Here is a 19304-nt window from a genome sequence, read left to right as displayed (position 1 = left end):
AGGTGGCAGAGCCCGGTTGAAACTTTGCTCCAAAAAGTGCAATCAGCGCTGTCCTGTGAGCGCTCGGGCACGGCCCTGCCCCGAGCGGCCGGAGCGGGAGCTGCGCTCCGCCCCGGGGAGGGCCCGGCGCTGCCGGCACCGGGCGGGACGGGACGGCACCGCTCGCTACAACACGGGAGGAGGCGGCGGCGGCGGCATCAGCGGCGGCGGCAGGATGGGGCTGGAGCTGTACCTGGATCTGCTCTCGCAGCCCTGCCGGGCGCTCTACATCTTCGCCCGGAGCAACAACATCCCCTTCGAGTTCAAGCGGGTGCAGCTGATGAAGGGTGAGCGGGGCTGGAGGGGGGCGGCGAGGGGGTCCCCTGTCCTCCCGGTGTCTCCGGCCCCAGGGTTAACGGGTGCCCAGCTGCTCCACCCGGGGGAGCTGCTGGATTCCAGCCAGCGGGTGGAAGCGGGTTACTCACCGTCCCTCTAAGTGCGAGATGCTGCGAGAAGGCGAGGTGGCCCTCCCGCTGCAGAGGGTTCCCGGTGCCTACACAAAACCGGGACCTAATTCTCCAGTGCACCCCTGTTTTTTAAGTAGTCAGCTCAGTACCTCTGCTCCTCTGCAACACACAGGACTCTGCAAAGGCGTGCAGTATCTTTGAAATCGGCTCCACCCCAGCAGAAAGTGGGTCTCTGATAAAAGAGGCTTTTCTGAGAAGCGCTCAGGATGTGCCAGGTCTGAGGGCCTTCCCCGGTTAATGGAAAACAAAAATTCACAGAGGTGGGACATTCACGTATGGGCGAGGACAGCCGAGCTGTGCAGCTCTTGTTCCCCAATTAAACTTCTTTAAAACACTTTGTGCTCCGGTAAGCAGCAGCAGTTACTGCAGAGCGGGTCTTCTCCTCTTGGCAGGGGTTAACAGCCCTGTGGGAGGGTCCTCACGTGTGAGGGTCCTCACTGCCGGTGTGTCCCCATGTGCAGGCAGGGCAGGGCAGTTGGCTGCTCCTCTGGGGGTTCCTCTGGGTCAAGCAGTTTGTAGCCATTTTGAGAGGGTTGAGGGCAGACTTGTGAAGGCTGTGGAGCGAGACAATGCAGCTGCCAGTGATCTGAACACTGATAAATGAAGAAAGGAAGGTGGTTTATTTGGGCTGAAACCAACTGATAACTGATAGGAGCCTGTCCAAGGGGTATTGTGTGTTTTCACCAAATGATCCCCAAAGATTTGCATCTTATTTCTTTGTAACTGAAGCTGGTAAAAGCTGTCTTTCAACCTTTCCAGAGCTCTGCTGGATTTGAAATTAAGGTAATGTGTTGGGCATAACAATGCCTCAGAAAGTAACGCTTAAAAACAGTGAAAGATGAGAAGGCTTCTGGGGCTGAAATTGGTAAAGGAACAAAAGAGGCTCCAAGTTGTGACTCAGGGGTGATGTGGTTTAGTCTCTGGGTGTTCCCCTGCACATCTTAGCTGTGCATTGGTTGTACCTTGCTGTGGCTTTCCTCCCACCTGTTTCATAGTAAGAATTTTTGCAATTGTTTGTAACTGGGGGCAGGCTCATCTCCTGTCCTTCCCCTTCTTTCCCAATACATAAGCTGCTGTGGTGAGACTGGTGCAAAGGAGATGGCAGGTGAGCAATGAGAGCATGAGCGAGAATGGAACATCTGAAATACAGGTATTGGGGAACTGAGAGGAAGGAAAGTGAATTAAAGTCACAATTTCCCAGAGCTCTGTGCCCCATGGCATCAGTGCCTGCTTTTGGCCAGTGGATTTAAGACAGGTGATTTGGGCTATGGTGCATCCTAAAGGTGCATCTCATCCCATTCCTAGAGTGGGAAGTGCTCCAGGTACCTGCAGCTGGATTAGCCACTCTGGGACAGTGTGGGAGGCCTCGCTGCACTAGTGCCCATCAGTGCACAGCATGTGAGGACCAGGTGAGGGAACTGATACTCAAAACTGAGCTGGTGCACTGAACGTGTCCCTTCAGAAAAGCTCTTGGGCCCCCAGTAGGGCAGGTCTCAAGGAAAGGGGTAGAAAGAGTGAGAATGGATAGAAATCATGTGACATTCAAAGGACACCTGAGAGGACCTGGAATCTGCACACTTCATCTTTTTAAAAGGGGGTGGAGGAGATGGGCTTCGAGCCAAGTGACAGGGGAATAATCACAAATCAGGTTTGCCAGGTACTGGGAAAGCTAAAATCACTTCCAGAGCATCTCCTCTGGCACAGAGATTCTCAGGTGACTCACACAGCAGGACATGGCATAAGGTTAGTTACACATTAGAGAGGCTTGAATACACAGGTACACACATGTGACTGAAGCCAGTGGCTGGAAAAGGCTGGCACAAACCAGCCACATAAAACAAGGCATCTGAGACTGGGTTCAGACACAGTGGAGCACACTGAGACCTCAAATGAACAAAGCACCTTTTCCCTTCAGGTTCACGCTCCTTCCTTTCAGGGGGAACCTACAAGATAGCTTAAAAGCAACAAATCCATATTTCCTCTGACAAAAGATATGACTGAATGCACAGGAGCTGACTGACAGATCTGTAATGAAGTACCATCTTTATATGGAATCATAGAAATTTATTTTCATCCAAGGGCTAAAAAGAGAGTTGAGTATAAATTACATTATCATCCAGGAAAAAAAAAAAATCTGCTTTCTCACTGTCCATGTTGGTCATGTTTCTGATAGTGAGATCCCTTTTCTCTAAGGCACTCAGTGCTCACTCTGGGTTTGTACAGGACAGGTACCTCCAGGCACAAACTTGGAGCTGATAGAGCCCTGAGTAGACAAGCACTGTTGGTATGAAAGGACTCCTAGCCATTCTGCCCGTGGTCGAGAGGTGGGTCTGGTATGCAGACAATAAGCAAGTAAGGTGATACCATAGGGCAACCCCCCTATTGACCCTGCAGCACTTATTGATTGCTTATAAGCTTGATATAAGACTATATTTGTACAATCAAAACCAGGAACTTGAGGCCAAATGGTCCCCACGAGTGTTGAAGATAAGTCCTGACTATTCCTGCCAAGTAAAACTTCTCATTTCCCTCCTCAGGGCAGCACAAGACGGAGGAGTTCCGGAAAGTGAATGTCCTGATGAAGGTGCCTGCACTAAAGGATGGTTCTTTCACTTTAGCAGAGAGGTGAGGCTCAAAGAAGCTCAACTCCCTACCTGCAGTATTGTTTATCCCAGAGCTTGGATTCTGCCAGTGCACTGCTGGGACTCCAGGCCAGGCAGGTTTTTTTCTTCCTTCCTGTCGGTTCCACTTGTACACAACAAACCTACGTTTCAAGAGAATCTCCGTTATGTAAGCAACTCAAACAGCATTGATAGTGCAAAAATCTGTGGGCTGCTGCTCAGAGCTACCTTGCATGTAGGCAGTGTTTCTGAGCTTAAATACCTGTCCACGTGACCTCCTGCTCTCTGCCTGCAGCTGGAGGCTGTAGGTCAGCACAGGAAATCTGACACAGGGCACCTGCTGCTGAATGGCCAGGCACTGTGAAGGTCAGATTTGGTACAAACTCATTCTGCAGCTCCTATTTGCTCAACAAATGTGTTGATGGGGTAACTTTGCCAGCAAGCCACATCTGTCTCGCTGGGGGGATGTATCAGATAATTGCTGCCCACAAGCAATTGTGCTGGTTGAGCCAGCACAAACTCTCTCCCTCTGCTGCGCCTTGCTGGCAGTTACACGTCCTGCACTTCTACCTGACTCGGATCAGGTTTGTGGTGTTGCTTGTCCAGCAGTGCAAAATTTTCAGGGGAAGAAAGGATGAGGTGCTTTAATCTCAGATGATCAACTCACAGGTCTGTCTCGCTCTTTGGGCAGCATTGCAATCCTCCTGTACCTCACCCAGAAATTCAAGACTCCTGATCACTGGTACCCATCTGACCTGCAGAAGAGGGCGAGGGTTGATGAGTACCTGTCGTGGCAGCATGCCAACATCCGTGCGAAGGGGAGCAAGCTGTTCTTAATGAAGGTGAGACCATTATACACCAAAAATTAAATGCTAAGAGCTGTGAGTGCAACAGCCCAGCTGTGTGCAGGGCCTTCCCGAGCAAATGTACAAGTCAGATGACAGATCAGGAAAAAACTAGATCTGGAATTGAACTTGGCTGCTCAGCTGAGCCTAACTGAAGTGGCCTGAATCTTTCATGGTGCAGCTACTGCTCTGTGAGACCCAGAGCAAACTCATCCTGGGTGAGCAGCTCTCACCAGACACAGCTCAGCGCCTGCTGCTCAGCTTCATGGAAAGAACCAGCCTCCTGCTGGAAAACAAAATGCAGCTGCTGGCAGATGATGCAGTCTTCCCTTGAGAAGAGATTCTTGTGGTTGAAATTTCAGATTTCTAGGGAGGAGACAAGGAGAGGCAGGAAGTGGTGACTAACATTAATGTTGACCTGGCAAGAGAGATCAGCAGTTCAAGTTGTTCTCTTGCATGGCTGGTGAGGGATCCTCAGAGGGTGGCAAAGAGAGGGTGATGACTAGGTTTGGAAGGAATCACCTAAAGAGCAACTTGTTTCTTCTCCCTGCCAGGTGCTGCTGCCTGTCCTCACAGGCCAGCCACTTTCTGCAGAGAAATTGGAATTCCTTATTGAGGACCTCAGTGTTGTCCTAAAGCAGTTTGAAGAGAAGTTCTTGCAGGACAAGCCCTTCATCGCAGGCAGCGAGATCTCCCTGGCGGACCTCGTAGCACTGGTGGAGCTCATGCAGGTGAGCATCGATCCCAGCACTGCTGGATACGTGGGTTGGGCTGTGGGCACCCCACACCAAGGCGTGGCTGCTGCACCTGTAATGGCAGAGCTCCCTGCAGTTAACCCTTCCATGGGGTTAAGTCTTGTTCCTTTTTGACTCTGACCCTAATTAAGTTTGCCAGGGAACACCTACTCTGATGATGATGAGGAGGAGACAGTTCTTTCTATAGAAAAATGGTCAAAATTCCTCAGGAAAAAAAAAGATAAATTATAAAATAGGCAGAGAAAGTAAAGATGTGTTGGTGTGCATGAACCTCCGTGTTCTGTGTTAGACAGTTCTGGGGTTAGCCATGGCAGAGCTGTTTGCTGCATGTCCCAGGGGACAGCAGCTGCTGAGGATGTCACCCCTTGCTTCCTATGAGCTAAGAACCAGAGATGAGCTCCACCCAATGTGATGACTGACTGCTGCCTTGAGCCAAAAGCCTAGCGGTCCTTCCTTTGGTCCCATCCCTGGCAAATGCCTTGTTTGGCTCACTCCCAGGTGCTCTCTCTCTCCCTGCAGCCTGTAGGTGCTGGCTACAACCTCTTTGAGGAGAGGCCCAAGCTGGCGGAGTGGCGCAGGCGGGTGGAAGAGGCTGTGGGGAAGGAGCTCTTCCAGGAAGCCCACGAAGGGATCATGAACATTAAGAACTTGACTGCTGATCAGTTTGCACCTGAAATGCTGGAGGGTTTCAAGCAACAGCTCCTGAAGCAGGTCAGCCAGAATTAGAGGGTTATGCTCTAATAAAATAGATTATTTTATGAAGGCTTATTGCAGTCTTTCAGCATTTCTTCTAAAAAAAATACAGAAACACCATTCCACAAAATCCACTTTCCTTTACTCACAGCCTTTCTGCAACTTAGAAAGGAAGAAAAATATATTTTAAACTGCTGTGAGCTGCTTTCTCCTCTTGTGCACTGCAGCATGGGAGCTGTAGCCCTGAAGGCTTTTCTTTCATGCTCCAGCACCACTGGATCTGCTTGAGGACTGAGTGATTCAGCCTGTGTGGAAACAAGGGCCAGTCAGAGCTGCCTTCTCCGTCTCTGTTCAAAGTTTTCCAGGCAAGAGCAAAGGTTTCCTGAGGGTATGGTGGAACAGGTGTATCTGAAACAAGGAAAAGTAATTGTAGCAGATGGTTTTCACTCTGCAAAGTGAAAACGCTCTGCTGGAAGATTTTTGCTCTTTAGGAAAGAGGCAGAACAGGACTCAGCCCCTGCTGGGGACACTGCCAGGGCTCTTAGAACACCTGGCCACTAGATGCTGCTGCATCATCTGCAGGAGCAAAGGGACACAGTGCCCAGCAGCAAGAAGATGTGTGGGTACCCAAGGGAGGCTTCCAGCTTCTGGGAAGGATGGGGTTAGTCCTGTCAATAAAATTCCATGACCATAGACTCATATCACACTCTACAAAGAATACCCTGCACAGTGGTGAAAAGCTGCTTTTCTTGGTCAAGCTGCTGCCAACCACACGGTCCCCACTGTAAACCACACAAGTGCTCGCTCTATTTTCCCACAGTGGCTTTGTCAGCTCGAGAGAAGCCACTTGGGCCAGGCTGTGTGCACTGACGGGGGCTGCGGTGGCCGGGCCAGCACTGAGGGCAGCAGGAGCTGTGCTGGCCAGCCCTGGGTGAGCAGAACACTCAGTACAAGAGCTGAGTAATGCTCCAAATACAGTTAATATTCCACTACTCTTTTGTCTCTTCAGATCCTCCAGTAAGGTTAATGGTTACATTTACCAGGTGTGGTAGCTCTGTTTGGATTTGTAAACAGGATTTGGAAGGAAGCGGACATGGAGTCATCCTGCACACCTGTGCAGCACCCTTTACAACCTCTTGCCTGTGTCCCTTTGTGCCCCTCCTGCCTTCCTGTCCTCCTGTCCTGTGACCTCCCATTTCCAGGTACGGGCTTCCGCAAGGAGGGTTCCAGTTTGCAGAATTGTTTTTTCCCCGCCTCCTTGTTAAGCTCTGGTTGTATCTGGGAGTCTGTCTGTGCTGGTTGGTTACACCATCCACAGAGGTGGCCATGCAGAATGCCGGGGGTGAGATGTCAGCCATCTGAGTGCAAGCCATGACAGTGCTCAGAAAAGGTCCGAGTAGCTGCTCGAACAGTCTCACGCATGTTTTCGGTTGGACCTGCTGTTTTTGGGGAATGAGCCAGCTCCCTCTTCTGTGTTTGCCTCCTGAGTAAACCTGCCCTTTAGTTCAAAAGGGCACGTGAACTACAGTTTGCAACACACATGCCTGTAGGCTGAGCTGTAGCAGCCAAGCAGGCTGGGCCCTTAACCTTCCGTTCCTCTGGCCTACGGGAAATCCTAAATGTGAGTGGTGAAAAGGCAGCTTTTCCCCAAACTTTTGCAGTTTTAGTGCTGACACATGCAGGGATATTTGTCTTCTGATCTGATTTTTTATGGGTAAATTTGTTCAGAAGAGCCTGTTGCGTGCCAGTGAGTGAAGTCAATGACAGCAGCTCTCTTCTGGCCCCAGGGGTGCCTGAGCAGCAACCCCTGACGATGCTGCCCCAGTGCTCAAATTGCCAGCAGTGCTGAGCCTCAAGAGAACAGCCTGTTTACGTTGTACCACCAACCGCTTCCTTCCCTCTGTAACCTGCAGAGGGTTTACCACAGTCACCAGCTACGCTGCTGTGCACCCTGCAGTTAAAGAGATGCCTTTGCTGCCTCACCAAGGCTGCCCAGCCTTGCTGCGCTCTGCTGTTGGCACCTTTGTACTCACCCTAACTTCAAGATTCCTGACTTCCAGCTTTTCCCTTTCTTGTAGAGAGCAAACTTCCTACCAGCACAATAAATGTCTCCCACAGCTTCTGCTCAAGTAGAACCAAAGCAGAAGAGTAATCAAAACCAAGAGTCTATTCTGCAGAGTGCTAACCCTGACAAACCTCAGACTGGGCTTGGGAGCAGAGCTTTTCCTGACACACATCTCCCTGCAGAATCTCCAGAAAGGGCTGCTCTGCACGCAAACCACTGCATGAGCCAAGGTAAATACACTGTCATTTTTTTCATTTTCTAATTTACGATACTTGTAGCACAAGAGCTCCATGTAAGAGTCTCGAGCCAATTTTGTGCTTGTCGGAATAAGGCACAAGTTCCTTAAATGTCACCCATTGTGTGCTCCTGCAAGGACAGCTGCCTTCAAAACCAAGCTGGAACTATGTTCTTAGCTGGCCCTCTGGTGCTCCTCCACTGCTGTGTCACAAAGGGTAAGCACACTCGCCTCACTCCAGCCTGGTCAGGGTGACAGGAAGAGATTTTAAATTGTTTTTCCCGTGGTCTCTGGTCTGTTGTATGTTCATGGTGCAGTGACCAGTGGCATTTTGGGCCCTTCTATGCACATAAGTGAAAGCACCTCCCTAAAGCACTCCTTGGATGGTCACAGAGTTGTACAACAGATTCCTTGATTTTTGCTCTAAATTGTGGAGATAAGGCAGCTCATCCTTGTACTTTGCCTTTTGCTATCCCTACACCTCCACATTTTGTGTCATTTGATCTTGTCAGGTTCCAGTTCCTAGACTGAAAGCCCTGAAAGCTGCCTGCCAAAACCCAACAGGTTGTGCAAGAGTTTTGCCTGCCAATGTCTGTTGTTGAGAGTCCACTCGCCTTTCACCCTGAAAAGGGAGAGGGTCACACCTCCAGTGTTAGTTTAACATGCTGTTGGATTCAGTTTTCTCCATTCCTGCCAGGGGCTATTTGGAAATAGGTGAAAGCCTGTGACTTTTAGAATAAAATGAAGCTGGGATACACAAAATGGGAGGAATAGTTAAAAAGCAGATACACATCCTGAGACCTTTCCTAAATTATTAAGAAATAAATTGCGGAACTTAATGCATTGTTTCTGTCTTGTTCCTGTTCTCATAAAGCTGACAGAGAGGCACAAAAAATGGCCTTTGAGGTGAAGGAAAATGCAGTGCTAGAAGCTTAAGCCTGGAACCAGGAATAATCAGTCAAATGGCCTATAACAACCAGATAAAAATACCTCTTGGGTTGTGTGGGCTGTGCAGTGCAGTCAGCAAAGTGGAGAAAAACTTAAGGAAGGAATATTTCCAGGAGGCACATGAAAAGATCTTTGAAGTCCAGATAGGACTAATAGATCAACTGAACCATAAATAAAGGAGCAAAGCGAACCCACGCTGCTAAGGTTGCTGCACACCACTGAGATCAACAAACTCTTCTCAGGGATATCTCAGAGCAGGGACATGCAACCACTCTGAAACACAAAGACTCCTCAGACTATTACCTGTGCAGAGCCACTTTCACGCTCCTTTTCCCCACTCCCTTAACATTTAAGATTCCTTTGTACTGAAGCAGTTCGAACTCAAGCACCTACCACAACACTCTACAAGCCTTGATCTCCAGCATATTGGTGCTGGGTGCAGGTGCTCTAGAGGGTAAACTGTGCTTGCAGAGGAACTGGAGGGTGTGCACAGCCCCTTTCCCCGTTCTGGCTGAGAAACTGAAAAACTCTTACAGTGTGGTTCTAAATCTGAAAGTTCTAAAATCCTGGAAGTGTTCCAGTTTGTAATTTACCCAGACCTCCCAGCTCACTAGCTGAGCCTTCTCATCACCCTTTGTGAAAAAAAGAATAAAAGCAACTGATCCTCCAGTTCCCTCTCCCTGAAGTTCACATGGCTCCTTCCAAAAATTTGTGCAACACACAGGCTCTCTGGCACAACACTGATAAAAAGGTGTCAGCTGAGCCGAGCTGGGTTTGACTGGAGGTGACTTTGCTCTAAGTGGTTCAGCTGCTCTATCTCCCAGAGTCCCAGAAGCCCCATTACTCAGCCAGCACGTCACCTTCCCTGAATCACATAGCTGTGAAATGCTGCAGGCCCAGTACAAGGGCTTGAATTGAGTCTAAGCTTCTTTAGTTCTCCTCCACTTGTGTGGAAATCTGAAGTGACAAGTACCAGGGAGAGCAGAAAGTCACTCTGAGTAAGTATGCAGATGTAATGCCTGCAGATAAGTCCTCCACAGTTCACTGCCATTCAGGTGTCACCTTGCAGGACTGGGCAGAGACTACATGACCAAAGAATTATGTTCTGAACTGAAAACCATCCTGAGATGTGGCAGTGTGAGATTAATGCTGGCTTAGCAGACGTTGTGCAAAGGCCTTGTCTGCAGAGTGGCACATCCCTGCAGAGCTGTGTTACCAGAACAAGCATTTACCTTTTAAGAGCCATGGTGGGATGTTGAGGGTGAGAGCAGCTCCCGAGCCACTGTGGTGCCAGCCAAGGCTGCAGAGGGAAATAACAACCCCTGTTCTCTCAGTGCTTAGTGCCAGCCTCTCACTTGAGGCTGGCAATTGACCCTTACTCGCAGTTTATCTCCCGTGTTACCTTCCTTTTCTGAAGGAAAATGAATAGGCACGGTGCCAGCCCCAACGGGCCAGGGTCTCTTGACGGTGGGATAGGGAACTCTTGTGCCCTCTGTCCAAACTCCAGCCGTGCTTCCCCACCCCTGCCCCAGCCGGGGGGGCTCTCCTGGGCTTCTCTGGCATTCTCCAGACCGCGCCCCGCAGGAGGCTGGCACCCCGCGGTCCCCCCACGCCTCACACTCCACTCCCCCCGGCTCCGTGCCCCGCACAGCCACCGCCCCCTGCCCGGCACGGCCCGGGAAAAGGAGAAGGGGAGGGACTGAGGGCACCTCCCGCCCGGCGCGGCTCGGCCCCCGCCGGCCCATGCGGGGCGGCTCCGGACGGCGGGCGGCAGAGCCGCGGCAGCTCCGCGCAAGACGGGCCGGGTCGGGATGGGGCTGGAGCTGTACCTGGACCTGCTCTCGCAGCCCTGCCGCTCCATCTACATCTTCGCCCGGAGCAACAACATCCCCTTCGAGTTCAAGCACGTGGAGCTATTCAAAGGTGGGACGGGTGCCCCGGGACGGAGCGGGGCCGGGGCGGGCGCAGCCCGGCGGGGCTGCGGGCTCAGCCCCTCTCTTGGCTCTTGGCAGACTCGGTGCTGGGGAAGAGGCCGGCGGCGGGGAGCGGCACGGAGCAGCCCCGCGCAGGTGAGAGCAGGGCAGGGGACGGGAGGGTCCCCGCGGCGGGCACCGAGCCTGTCCCCGGGCGGGGAGGGGCCGGACGGGCCGCGCTCAGGGGCGCTGGAACGCGATCCCCCGGCGGGGGCCGGGTTGAGCCCGCCGCTGCGGGCCCGGACCTGCGGAGGGTTTGCCCTCCTGGCCCCCGGGGGAGCCCCTCCACCTCCCGGCAGAAGAGCAACAGCACGTCCTTCGTCCTGGTGGGAGGGAAGGACGTGCTCCCGAGGTCACCGAGTGATGCTGAATCTGTGCGCTGCCCAGGGGCATTGAACGCAGTGGTTTGACCGTGCGACTCCTGTTCCCGGAGCGGTCTCGTAGCTCCGCTGCATCTATTTTTGTGGATCACCGAGGAAAGTTCTTCCAGCCATCTCTAGCAAATTAGTCACAGTGACAGCCGAGGAGTGCTCTGGGAACGCTGTACTTTGCAGAAACACTCAGCTGTTCGGGCTCCCCCCAGCTGTATAACTATTGCCCAGTTACATGTTGCATTTTCCTAGTAAATTGTTGCTTTTGTGCCTAAGGCAAAGCATATACTTGGAAGTCCTTAGCTGAGGACATGATTAGGCAGCGACACGATTGGCAAATAGACTGGAGTTTTTCCCTTTCTATTTCTGTAAAATCTTGTCCACTGCTCTTTTTATTCAGCAGTAAGTCTCCTTCCTTCTGTTATGACTTGCACTTAAGAATTTCTTGTGTGTGCAGCCTGCCTTGCTTTTTTTACAGTGTATGCTTTCCTTGTTAAAGTTACTCCTCAAAGCCCAACAATACACACAGTGTATATATCTATATATTCTTGAGTGACATCAAGATCTAATTACACCAGACACAGCTGATGTTAAACAGAACCATAAGTCAAGTCAACATCACAGGAGTGATAAAGATAGGCCACCTAATACCAGTAAACAAAAAGGCTGGCTCTGCTGGCTGAAGAGAGGCGGAAGCTTAAATTTTGTTCTGTGTGCAAAGACTTTGTACAAACCAGAGCACATGAAGTGCCATCTCTGGGCTGAGGTGCAGGCTGTGTTACAGACACCGACCTACTGTCCAGCCTGATGTAATGACATGTTAGTCCCATCAGGGAACAAATATGCTCAGTATTCCTGCTAGGACTGCTGTGTGATGAAAGCTGACTGAAATCTGGTTCAGGCTGCCCTCATCCTCTGCTTACTTCTCGTGTCCTTGTTTCTTAGTTTCCTGCTACCTTGGATAATAAACACAGACAGCAGGACAACAGCTGAGTCTGACATGGGACTGCTCGTTAGCTGGAAGTTTTACTGAATGGAAACTTTCTGCTGCTTTTTTCCAAGGACCCCCTGACTACTCACCAGATCTCACCAGAGCTGGGTGTGTGATGACCACTGGCCTTTGGAGCCCTTCCAAAAGCACAGGACCGAGCATCTTTCTAAAGCAACTCCTTGCATGACAATAGATTACAAAAATTTGCCTTGCTGTTTCTGTGATACAAATCATGTGTGTGAGGCACCTTGTACTTGGCCTGCTGGCTTGATTTTGGGGCATTTTTATTTTTATATTCAATTTTCTCAATTATTAGGCTTAACTTGCACTTTCTGTCTGGCTCTTATTCTTAAGAAGCTCTGTCTTCCCACCTCTCCTGACAGTGCTGCGTGGTTCTGCACATGGAGCCTCTTACCCAGCTAAGCTCGAGGCCACTATCACAGCAGGTAGCCAGAGACTTTTCCCACTGAGATGGAACACATGGGTTTGAATCCCTTCAGATGGATGTGAAGCTTGGTCTCTGATGAAGCTACTTACACTGGAATTTAGGAAAGTACTTCTTAAAGAAGAAAAAAGGTAGAGGCTAGTCAGCTAGAAAGGAAAACAGAGTGGTAACGTCTGCTCTGCTTGATTTGCCTCATTCTGTGAAATCTATGTAGGGATAGGAGTCTGTAATTGTAATGCAGCTATTTGCCTTCTCCTGCCCCTTCCCAAACCATATGCAAACAAATTTGATAGTCCAGAGGGTGGGTTTATTTCCTGGAGACTTATTTCCTGCTGCACATTTGTCCAGTAAAGCAGACACTGTCACTGCCTCCTGAATGAGGGCAAATAGATCTTGGGGATGGAGATCACTGTTAGTTAAGAGTCCTTCCTTCCCCCCCACCTCCCCTTCCTCCTAAGGAGCACTTAAAACAAGCAAAGCACACAAATTCCTCAGAGCTTTTCTACTCAGGTGTTCCTGGACTGTTGTACAATTCCCTGGCATTTAACTGCTGACTGGCAAGTGCAGTGCCAGCAGCAGGAAACTGAAAGCCTTCATGGTCAGCTGTTAATGCCTCCAGGGGACTGTGAAGTTTAAATTCTTATGGGATGGTGTCTTCCTCCTGCATTTTCCTATCAGAGGTAGGCTGACATGCAGATTCAGGAGTAACACAGAGTCAGGAGTAATGAAAGGTCGAGGCATCTGAGCTTCCTTGCCCCTGGTTGTCTTCATCCTAACTTCTGTCTTTTTTCCCTCTGTCTCTAAAGCCGCAGGACACACTGTTCTCAAGACAAGTCAGCTGCTCCTTGTTATGTGCAATGGTGTTTTCAATACCAGCACCTTCATTGTGTGCTCTCAGTGCCTCCCAGGGAGTGATTTTTGTCCGTAAGTTTTGCCAGAATCCTGGTCCCTGAGTCAAGCAATAGAAACCCTGTCATCCTGTACAGAAATGTGAACTGCTCCACACTGTGGGCCCAGCCTGAGCTGACTGCCCTCTACAGACAGCTCTTACACTGACTCCTCCATTTCATTACCTTTTAATTTTGAAATATGGCCATATCAGGAAAACCTAACACAGGTCACTGATTGTCCGGTTGGCTGCAGGTATCTCATTTATCAGTCACTGACAGATACACTTCTAACCCCAGCCTTGTCTGTTCGTGTTCTCAGGGCCATCAAATAGCGAAGGCACTGGCAAAGTCAACCTCTTAAAGAAAGTACCAGCACTGAAGGACGGAGACTTCACCCTTGCAGAATGGTAAGAACTCAGTCCTTAGACTTCCTTGGGTACCAGAAATCTGTGCTGCATTTAGAAGATGTCATTCCCATGGAATGATTAAGGATCACAGAATATATGAACATGTTGGTTATTTTTAATAGTATAACCTCATTTGATCTCATTTCCATTTTCTGTTTGAAGTATCTTTCAGAATGTAAACAATTCAGCTGACTTAGCTTCTTGATCTCACCCTGAATGCACTTACCTCAAAATGGGATTATAAACATTTCTGGGAAATGTTTAAAGCTTATAAAAATTCCTTTCACCCTAGGAAAAGAAAAACCCTTTTACTCTAGGAAAGAATTCTGTTTATCTGAATTAGTCATAAAGACTGAGTGAACACCTACAGAGATAAAATTTAGGCTTTACATTAAAAGACTAATATGGAGACTGGTTAATGATGTCAAATGCTGAAATATTTGAACTATGGTAGTACCAGCATAGTAGAGGGGTCTGCATTTTCTTCCATTTTGTCAGCACATTTTCTCTGGCATTTTTATTTGTAGTAACAGCCTAAGTATTGTTGCATATGACTAAGATATTTTTCCATCTGACTTCTCCTGCCAGTTAGTGGAAGTATAAACATCTGGACAAACACAAAAAGATTCTGTAGGGTTTCCTTGCTGGGCCTTCCACAGACTTCAGTGGAAGCTGCAGGCTGGAGACAGGCCTGGTGAAAAGGCAGCATAACCCATTAGAGAGTTTTGTACACAAGCACGTAAACATGCAGGTCTCGGAGAGATGAGTTAGAACAGTCAAGGAGCAAGTAGAGTTACCATTGTTGTAGATGATAATGGAGATTTATTGTTTGTTTACCCCAATACTGTCCAGCAGCACCACAGAACAGTGCTGTGATTTTCCAGCAGGTTAAAGTTCTCATGGGAACTAAGGTGATTAAGGGCCATCTTTGATGTCAACACAAATTAGATGCCTTTATATGATCCCTAGACTCCACTGGAAATCCTGATCTGAATGCTTTCTAGTGGAAGCAGAGAATTCAGAAGGAGCAGGGGAGGGAGCTTAGGCGAGAGCATTCTGCATCACAACTGGCTAACCCCTTTCTTGTCTCCTTTGATGCGTGAGCAGCACTGCCATTCTGCTGTACCTGAGTCGAAAGTACAACACTCCCGACCACTGGTACCCATCAGACATACAAAAACGGGCCCGGGTAGATGAATACCTCTCCTGGCATCATGCCAACATCCGGGCTAACGCTCCTAAGACCATGTGGATCAAGGTAAGGAGACTGACTATTCAAGTGTGAGTGAAGTGATGTTTGCCTGCGAGAATACTGAGCATTTGAAGAGCCCCAATCTGGAGGGGGTTTGTTGTGCCGAAACAACAGACCTGGGCCATTCCCAGCTGAGAGGAGCTGTCGGAGAGGGTGCTGTTCTGAACTGATCAACGTCAGGATTTGGCAAAAGCAGCTTTTGCCACTTTTTTTTTTTTCCTTAAAGTACATCTGGTGCAGAAGGTCTCAAACCCAACAGAGCTCCATTGCCTGGATTTGTGAGTGAATATATAACTGATTGAGTATTGCCTCCAGGGGCCTCCCCCTCACTGCACAGCTGTGCAGAACGTGCACATCGGCAGAAGTCTGGCTTTGGTGAGCATGTACTTTGTTGCTGGAAGCAGAGAGACCTGCTGTCTTCATACAAGTCCCTACAGCCCCATCAGGGTAGAAATCCAGAAGGAGCTTTCTGCTTCCAGTACACTTAGGTACTGGGCTCAGAGACAGAGAGACTCAGAAATGCAGATTTTCCTTATTCAGTGTAGTCAGGTCAATTTACATTTAGGCAAAATTAAAAGAATTACTCTGAGGCAGAAAGTCATTTAGTATCAGATAATTTTGCTGGACACCTATTTCCAGCCAACTCACAGTTAAAGCAGCTATCCTCAGAGAGACACAGGTGCAAATATAGCCCTGCAAGTACAGCTGTAGTATGGAATTTCAGATGAAATCATGATTGCTAGTGAACAGGTAAGAAGTTCACTCCTCCCTTGTAAAGTTTGCCCTTGTTTGTCCCTAGCAAAGCATATCGGGACTCATTTAGCTTCTTGATTTATTGGCATTTGATTTCTTTTTTGGCTATAGAGTACAGAGAAACAAGTCAAATATGAGTCAGATTCATAAAAGAAGCAGTTTCTTCCAGCCTCTGCAGGCTGTTACTTCAGTGTCTAAGGAAAGAAATCCAGCTAATTGCTGCAGAGGATTAAATAACCCACGTGCAGAAAAGGTCCTCAGAATAACTGAAAATAGGGAAACATATAAAGCCACCATGTAACAGAAGCATATTAGCTAGAAATGGGAGAAGATAGACTGCCCTGAGATAAAGAAAAGAAGAAGCTGTTTAAAGTGATTTTATCCAGAGATCCCGTCATGCATAACTGGAATCACTGAGGAAGAGAACTGGCCATGGATTTTCTGATGAAATAGATTCCACATGTATTTGGCCAAAATCATGGCTTGGATTAAGCAATCTCATCTTGAATTGTTGAATATACTTGCAGTAAGCAGAAATTCAGTCACCTCACACTGATTGAAATTTGTATCTTTAATTTTCATTCTATAAATAAACTGTATTTCTTTAGCTGTGGAAGATGGAGGCAGCCTACTCGTGAAACACTGTGGGCTCTAGTGGTGCCTATACCCCCGTGAGCAGCTAATAATGTCTTGGAAAGGCAACTACCCTCTGTGCCAGCAAGTCTGTGGAGACACAAGGACTGCAGTTATGTGATTGCTCCAGAAAAATTTTCAGTGGTTTAAAAAGCGGTGCTTGGGAGGCCCCAGAAAGGCTGGTGTAAAAATGGTGTTGCCCCACTCCCAGCCTCACTGGCTGCTGTCACACAGAGCAAGCCATTTCTGCCTTTCCAGCCAGTCCCTCCAGCATTCTAGTCCTGCCCCACACTTCTGCCACTGCCATCACCATTCCCTCCTCTCCATCATCCTGTGGGACAGGCAGCTGCCTCCAGCACCCAGTTCCATGGCTGGGGTGGCTGGTGGGCAGGCAGCTGCTGACCTGCCTTGGCTGCCTGGTGAAACAGAGGATGCAACAGGGGTGAATGTGGCAGGGATTTGTCTTCCCCTGCAGCTGTTGCCCGCTTTTCTTTTGTAACCCAGCAGGGTGGAGTGGAGGCACAGCTGCCAGGGACAAAATGAGATGATTGATTTAGTTCTGCACATTTCTGCTGATCAGCTGGAGTTCAGGTCAGCCCCTTTGGCCTGCACGTGTGCTCTCTGTCCATGAGCTACTTGGAGCTGAAGCAGTCTATGAAGCTCTAGCATCATCCCCTGCTGTGGCTTTGCTGCAGGATCACTGATGATCAGGAGTAGTTCATGGGATTAATTGACATTACTGCGATTGGATCCATGAGAAGATGGCCAACTGTACTTTGAAGTCCCTTCTTTCCTCAGGTGCTCATTCCCCTCTTCACAGGGCAGCCACTGCCCTCTGAGAAGCTCCAGGAGGTTATGGATGGGCTGTCCACTTCCCTGAAACAATTTGAGGAGAGGTTTCTGCAGGACAAGGCTTTTATCATCGGGAGTGAGATCTCCCTGGCGGATCTTGTGGCCATTGTGGAACTGATGCAAGTGAGTGGTGGAGTTTGGTAAGGAAGCATCAGCACAAGGGAAAACAGATGCTGCTGGGCAGGGAGGGTGCAGCATGTGGTAACACTTCAGTAGAAAGAGGAGCGAGGGCATATCTCAACAGAACTGGCCTAAAACAATGGGGAGAATATGGGAGTGGGTTTAGAACACACAAAAAAAGCTGGCTGCAACAGATCTCTTTTGTTTCTCTTCTCTTCTCTAACAATACCTCTTCTTCAGTCTTTATCATGACTTTATTTTTAACCTCCAGAGAAAGAGGTGATAACTTTAAGTGAGAAGTAATAGCAGACAGGTCTGATGAAATCAGAAAACAATATAGGAATATTTTTATCATTCAAAAATATGGTACTTGCCCATGCCATGTCTGGAAGATGCAAGAATTAGTCTCAGACAGAGGCAATCAAGTTAAATCTGTTACAAATTTGTTGTTCTTTGTCAGAGCTGTCCTGCAAACTGTGCAGTGGTCCCTGGAACTGCCAGCCCACCACGTCTTCAATGCTGTGGCTGAAAATCACTCACAGTACATGGCAGTCACCTCTGCTGCTCATAACAGCTCTTCCAGCTCTCAGGACTTGACTAGTGGATGCCTTTTAAAATACAGTTTAGCTTCTGTGTCCCCTAAATAGGTACACCCCACCAGAGGAGATTTCCCTCCTCCTGCTGCTCCTCTATGAACTCTTCATTTTTTTTCCTTTATCAGTACCTCAGGGTACACTTTTGGTGCCTGTTGTCTCCGTGAAGAAGTGACTGCCCAAAGCCTCACTGTTGCTCTCTCCCCTTTCTGCAGCCCGTTGGAGTTGGTTGTGACATCTTTGAGGACAGGCCCAGGCTGATGGAGTGGCGCAGGCGGGTGGAGGATGCTGTGGGGAAAGAGCTTTTCTTCCAAGCCCACGAGATGATCCTCAATATCAAAGAACTGAGCAACATTCAAATTGATCCACAGCTGAAAGAGCAGCTGGCACCTGTGTTGATGAAGATGTTGAAATGAATTAACCTATCTTACAATTTTTCCTGCCTTTTTTTTTTCCTTTTTTTTTTTTAACTTCTTCTCTGACCTCCAGTTCTACATGTAACTGGAAAGAGCACTGTAATTCTAACACAGAAATTCCAGAGTGTTTCCCCCCCGGCCAGGCCTTTCTTGTATCTTTAGGGGTGGAAGCTGGGGAAGGTTTAAGAACTGAAACATTAAATTTATACTGGAGCCTGAGGCCCTACAGGTCGCTTAATGTGCATCTGGATTTTATTTAGGTGTCAGTCTTTTCAGCGATGGTAGAGACAAGAACGGTATTTCCTGACAGAATCTGAGCCAGCCTATAAACTGGGAACATTAGAGAACTGAATAGCATGAGGATTGTTGTTTTCACGAGTTTTTAACATTTACACTGCAAAGTGTGCCTAATCCTCATCTTCCAGCACATGTCTGCACAGATAATTACAGCACAAAACTACTTCACAAAAGTGAAAAAAACTTGATTTTTTTTTTTGAGTTTCTTATTTCTGAGGCATCTTGCTTGGCTGTCCATGTACATTCCACAGTTCCAGCTGCCTTTAGGTTCCTGTGACAAATTTCTTTGTATTCGTCTATAACTGTGAATCTTTATAATTCTTCAGTTTAACCACTGCTTTTGATTTCTGCAAGCCTGGGTTCCCTTGGTGCTCAGTCTGTGGCAGGGGCTGTTCTTGGAGATCTGTGCAGGAAAGACCAAGTCACTTCAACAAGCTGGTGGTGGCCACAGCCTTGGAATCGCTGCCTACCTGAAATACCATGTTGATATGGTAGAGGGAGTGCTCTGAAAGAATGCATTCACGGTGATTTCTTGAAAGAATATATAACAGTAAACAAATGATTTTTTTTTCTGCGGTAATACTGTAACAGCAATCCACATTTCTCCTAGGAAATGGATAGGGGGAATAAAGGCAGGCATGCT

At 48.6% G+C, this 19304-nt stretch overlaps 2 protein-coding genes across 6 annotated transcripts; both read left to right on the top strand.

The window, feature by feature from the left end:
• The first annotated feature begins 165 nt into the window (after positions 1-165).
• Positions 166-7607, top strand: LOC114061509 (glutathione S-transferase theta-1-like). Of its 3 annotated transcripts, XR_003572142.1 has the most exons (7): positions 166-326; positions 3044-3131; positions 3819-3969; positions 4527-4703; positions 5247-5438; positions 5690-5808; positions 5912-6045. XR_003572142.1 is itself a non-coding variant. In XM_027892047.1 (6 exons), the coding sequence occupies exons 1-6, from the start codon at positions 215-217 to the stop codon at positions 7523-7525; spliced, it is 747 nt and encodes a 248-aa protein (XP_027747848.1). In that variant the 5' UTR covers positions 166-214; the 3' UTR covers positions 7526-7607. The 3 variants fall into 3 exon arrangements, 2 of the variants coding, with proteins under 2 accessions (XP_027747848.1, XP_027747847.1); XM_027892047.1 differs by lacking the exons at positions 5690-5808; positions 5912-6045 and adding an exon at positions 7499-7607; XM_027892046.1 differs by lacking the exon at positions 5912-6045 and having other exon boundaries at positions 5690-5826.
• LOC114061508 (glutathione S-transferase theta-1) lies at positions 7503-18381 on the top strand. 3 transcript variants are annotated; one of them, XM_027892043.1, is made up of 6 exons: positions 10451-10591; positions 10681-10737; positions 13658-13745; positions 14853-15003; positions 17182-17358; positions 18164-18381. In XM_027892043.1, exons 1-6 carry the CDS (start codon positions 10480-10482, stop codon positions 18362-18364), a joined length of 786 nt encoding a protein of 261 aa, XP_027747844.1. In that variant the 5' UTR covers positions 10451-10479; the 3' UTR covers positions 18365-18381. The 3 variants fall into 3 exon arrangements, with proteins under 3 accessions (XP_027747843.1, XP_027747844.1, XP_027747846.1); XM_027892042.1 differs by lacking the exons at positions 10451-10591; positions 10681-10737 and adding an exon at positions 7503-7715; XM_027892045.1 differs by lacking the exon at positions 10681-10737 and having other exon boundaries at positions 10454-10591.
• The last annotated feature ends 923 nt before the right edge of the window (positions 18382-19304 follow it).

Source organism: Empidonax traillii, unplaced genomic scaffold (assembly GCF_003031625.1).
Source record: "Empidonax traillii isolate 1590-97213 ecotype Southwest subspecies unplaced genomic scaffold, ASM303162v1 scaffold338:size1951571, whole genome shotgun sequence".
In the NCBI taxonomy this organism is placed as follows: Eukaryota; Metazoa; Chordata; class Aves; order Passeriformes; family Tyrannidae; genus Empidonax; species Empidonax traillii.
The sequence above is the reverse complement of the archived record's forward strand: the minus strand, read 5'-3'. Positions and strand labels throughout refer to the sequence as shown.

Coding starts and splice junctions, on each gene's coding strand:
- LOC114061509 (XM_027892046.1), top strand. CDS start 215: ATGGGGCTGGAGCTGTACCTGGATCTGCTCTCGCAGCCCTGCCGGGCG. Junction 327..3,043: donor GCGGGTGCAGCTGATGAAGG/GTGAGCGGGGCT, acceptor TTCCCTCCTCAG/GGCAGCACAAGACGGAGGAG. Junction 4,704..5,246: donor CACTGGTGGAGCTCATGCAG/GTGAGCATCGAT, acceptor CTCTCCCTGCAG/CCTGTAGGTGCTGGCTACAA.
- LOC114061508 (XM_027892042.1), top strand. CDS start 7,526: ATGTCTCCCACAGCTTCTGCTCAAGTAGAACCAAAGCAGAAGAGTAAT. Junction 7,716..13,657: donor AAACCACTGCATGAGCCAAG/GTAAATACACTG, acceptor TCGTGTTCTCAG/GGCCATCAAATAGCGAAGGC. Junction 15,004..17,181: donor CTAAGACCATGTGGATCAAG/GTAAGGAGACTG, acceptor TTCTTTCCTCAG/GTGCTCATTCCCCTCTTCAC.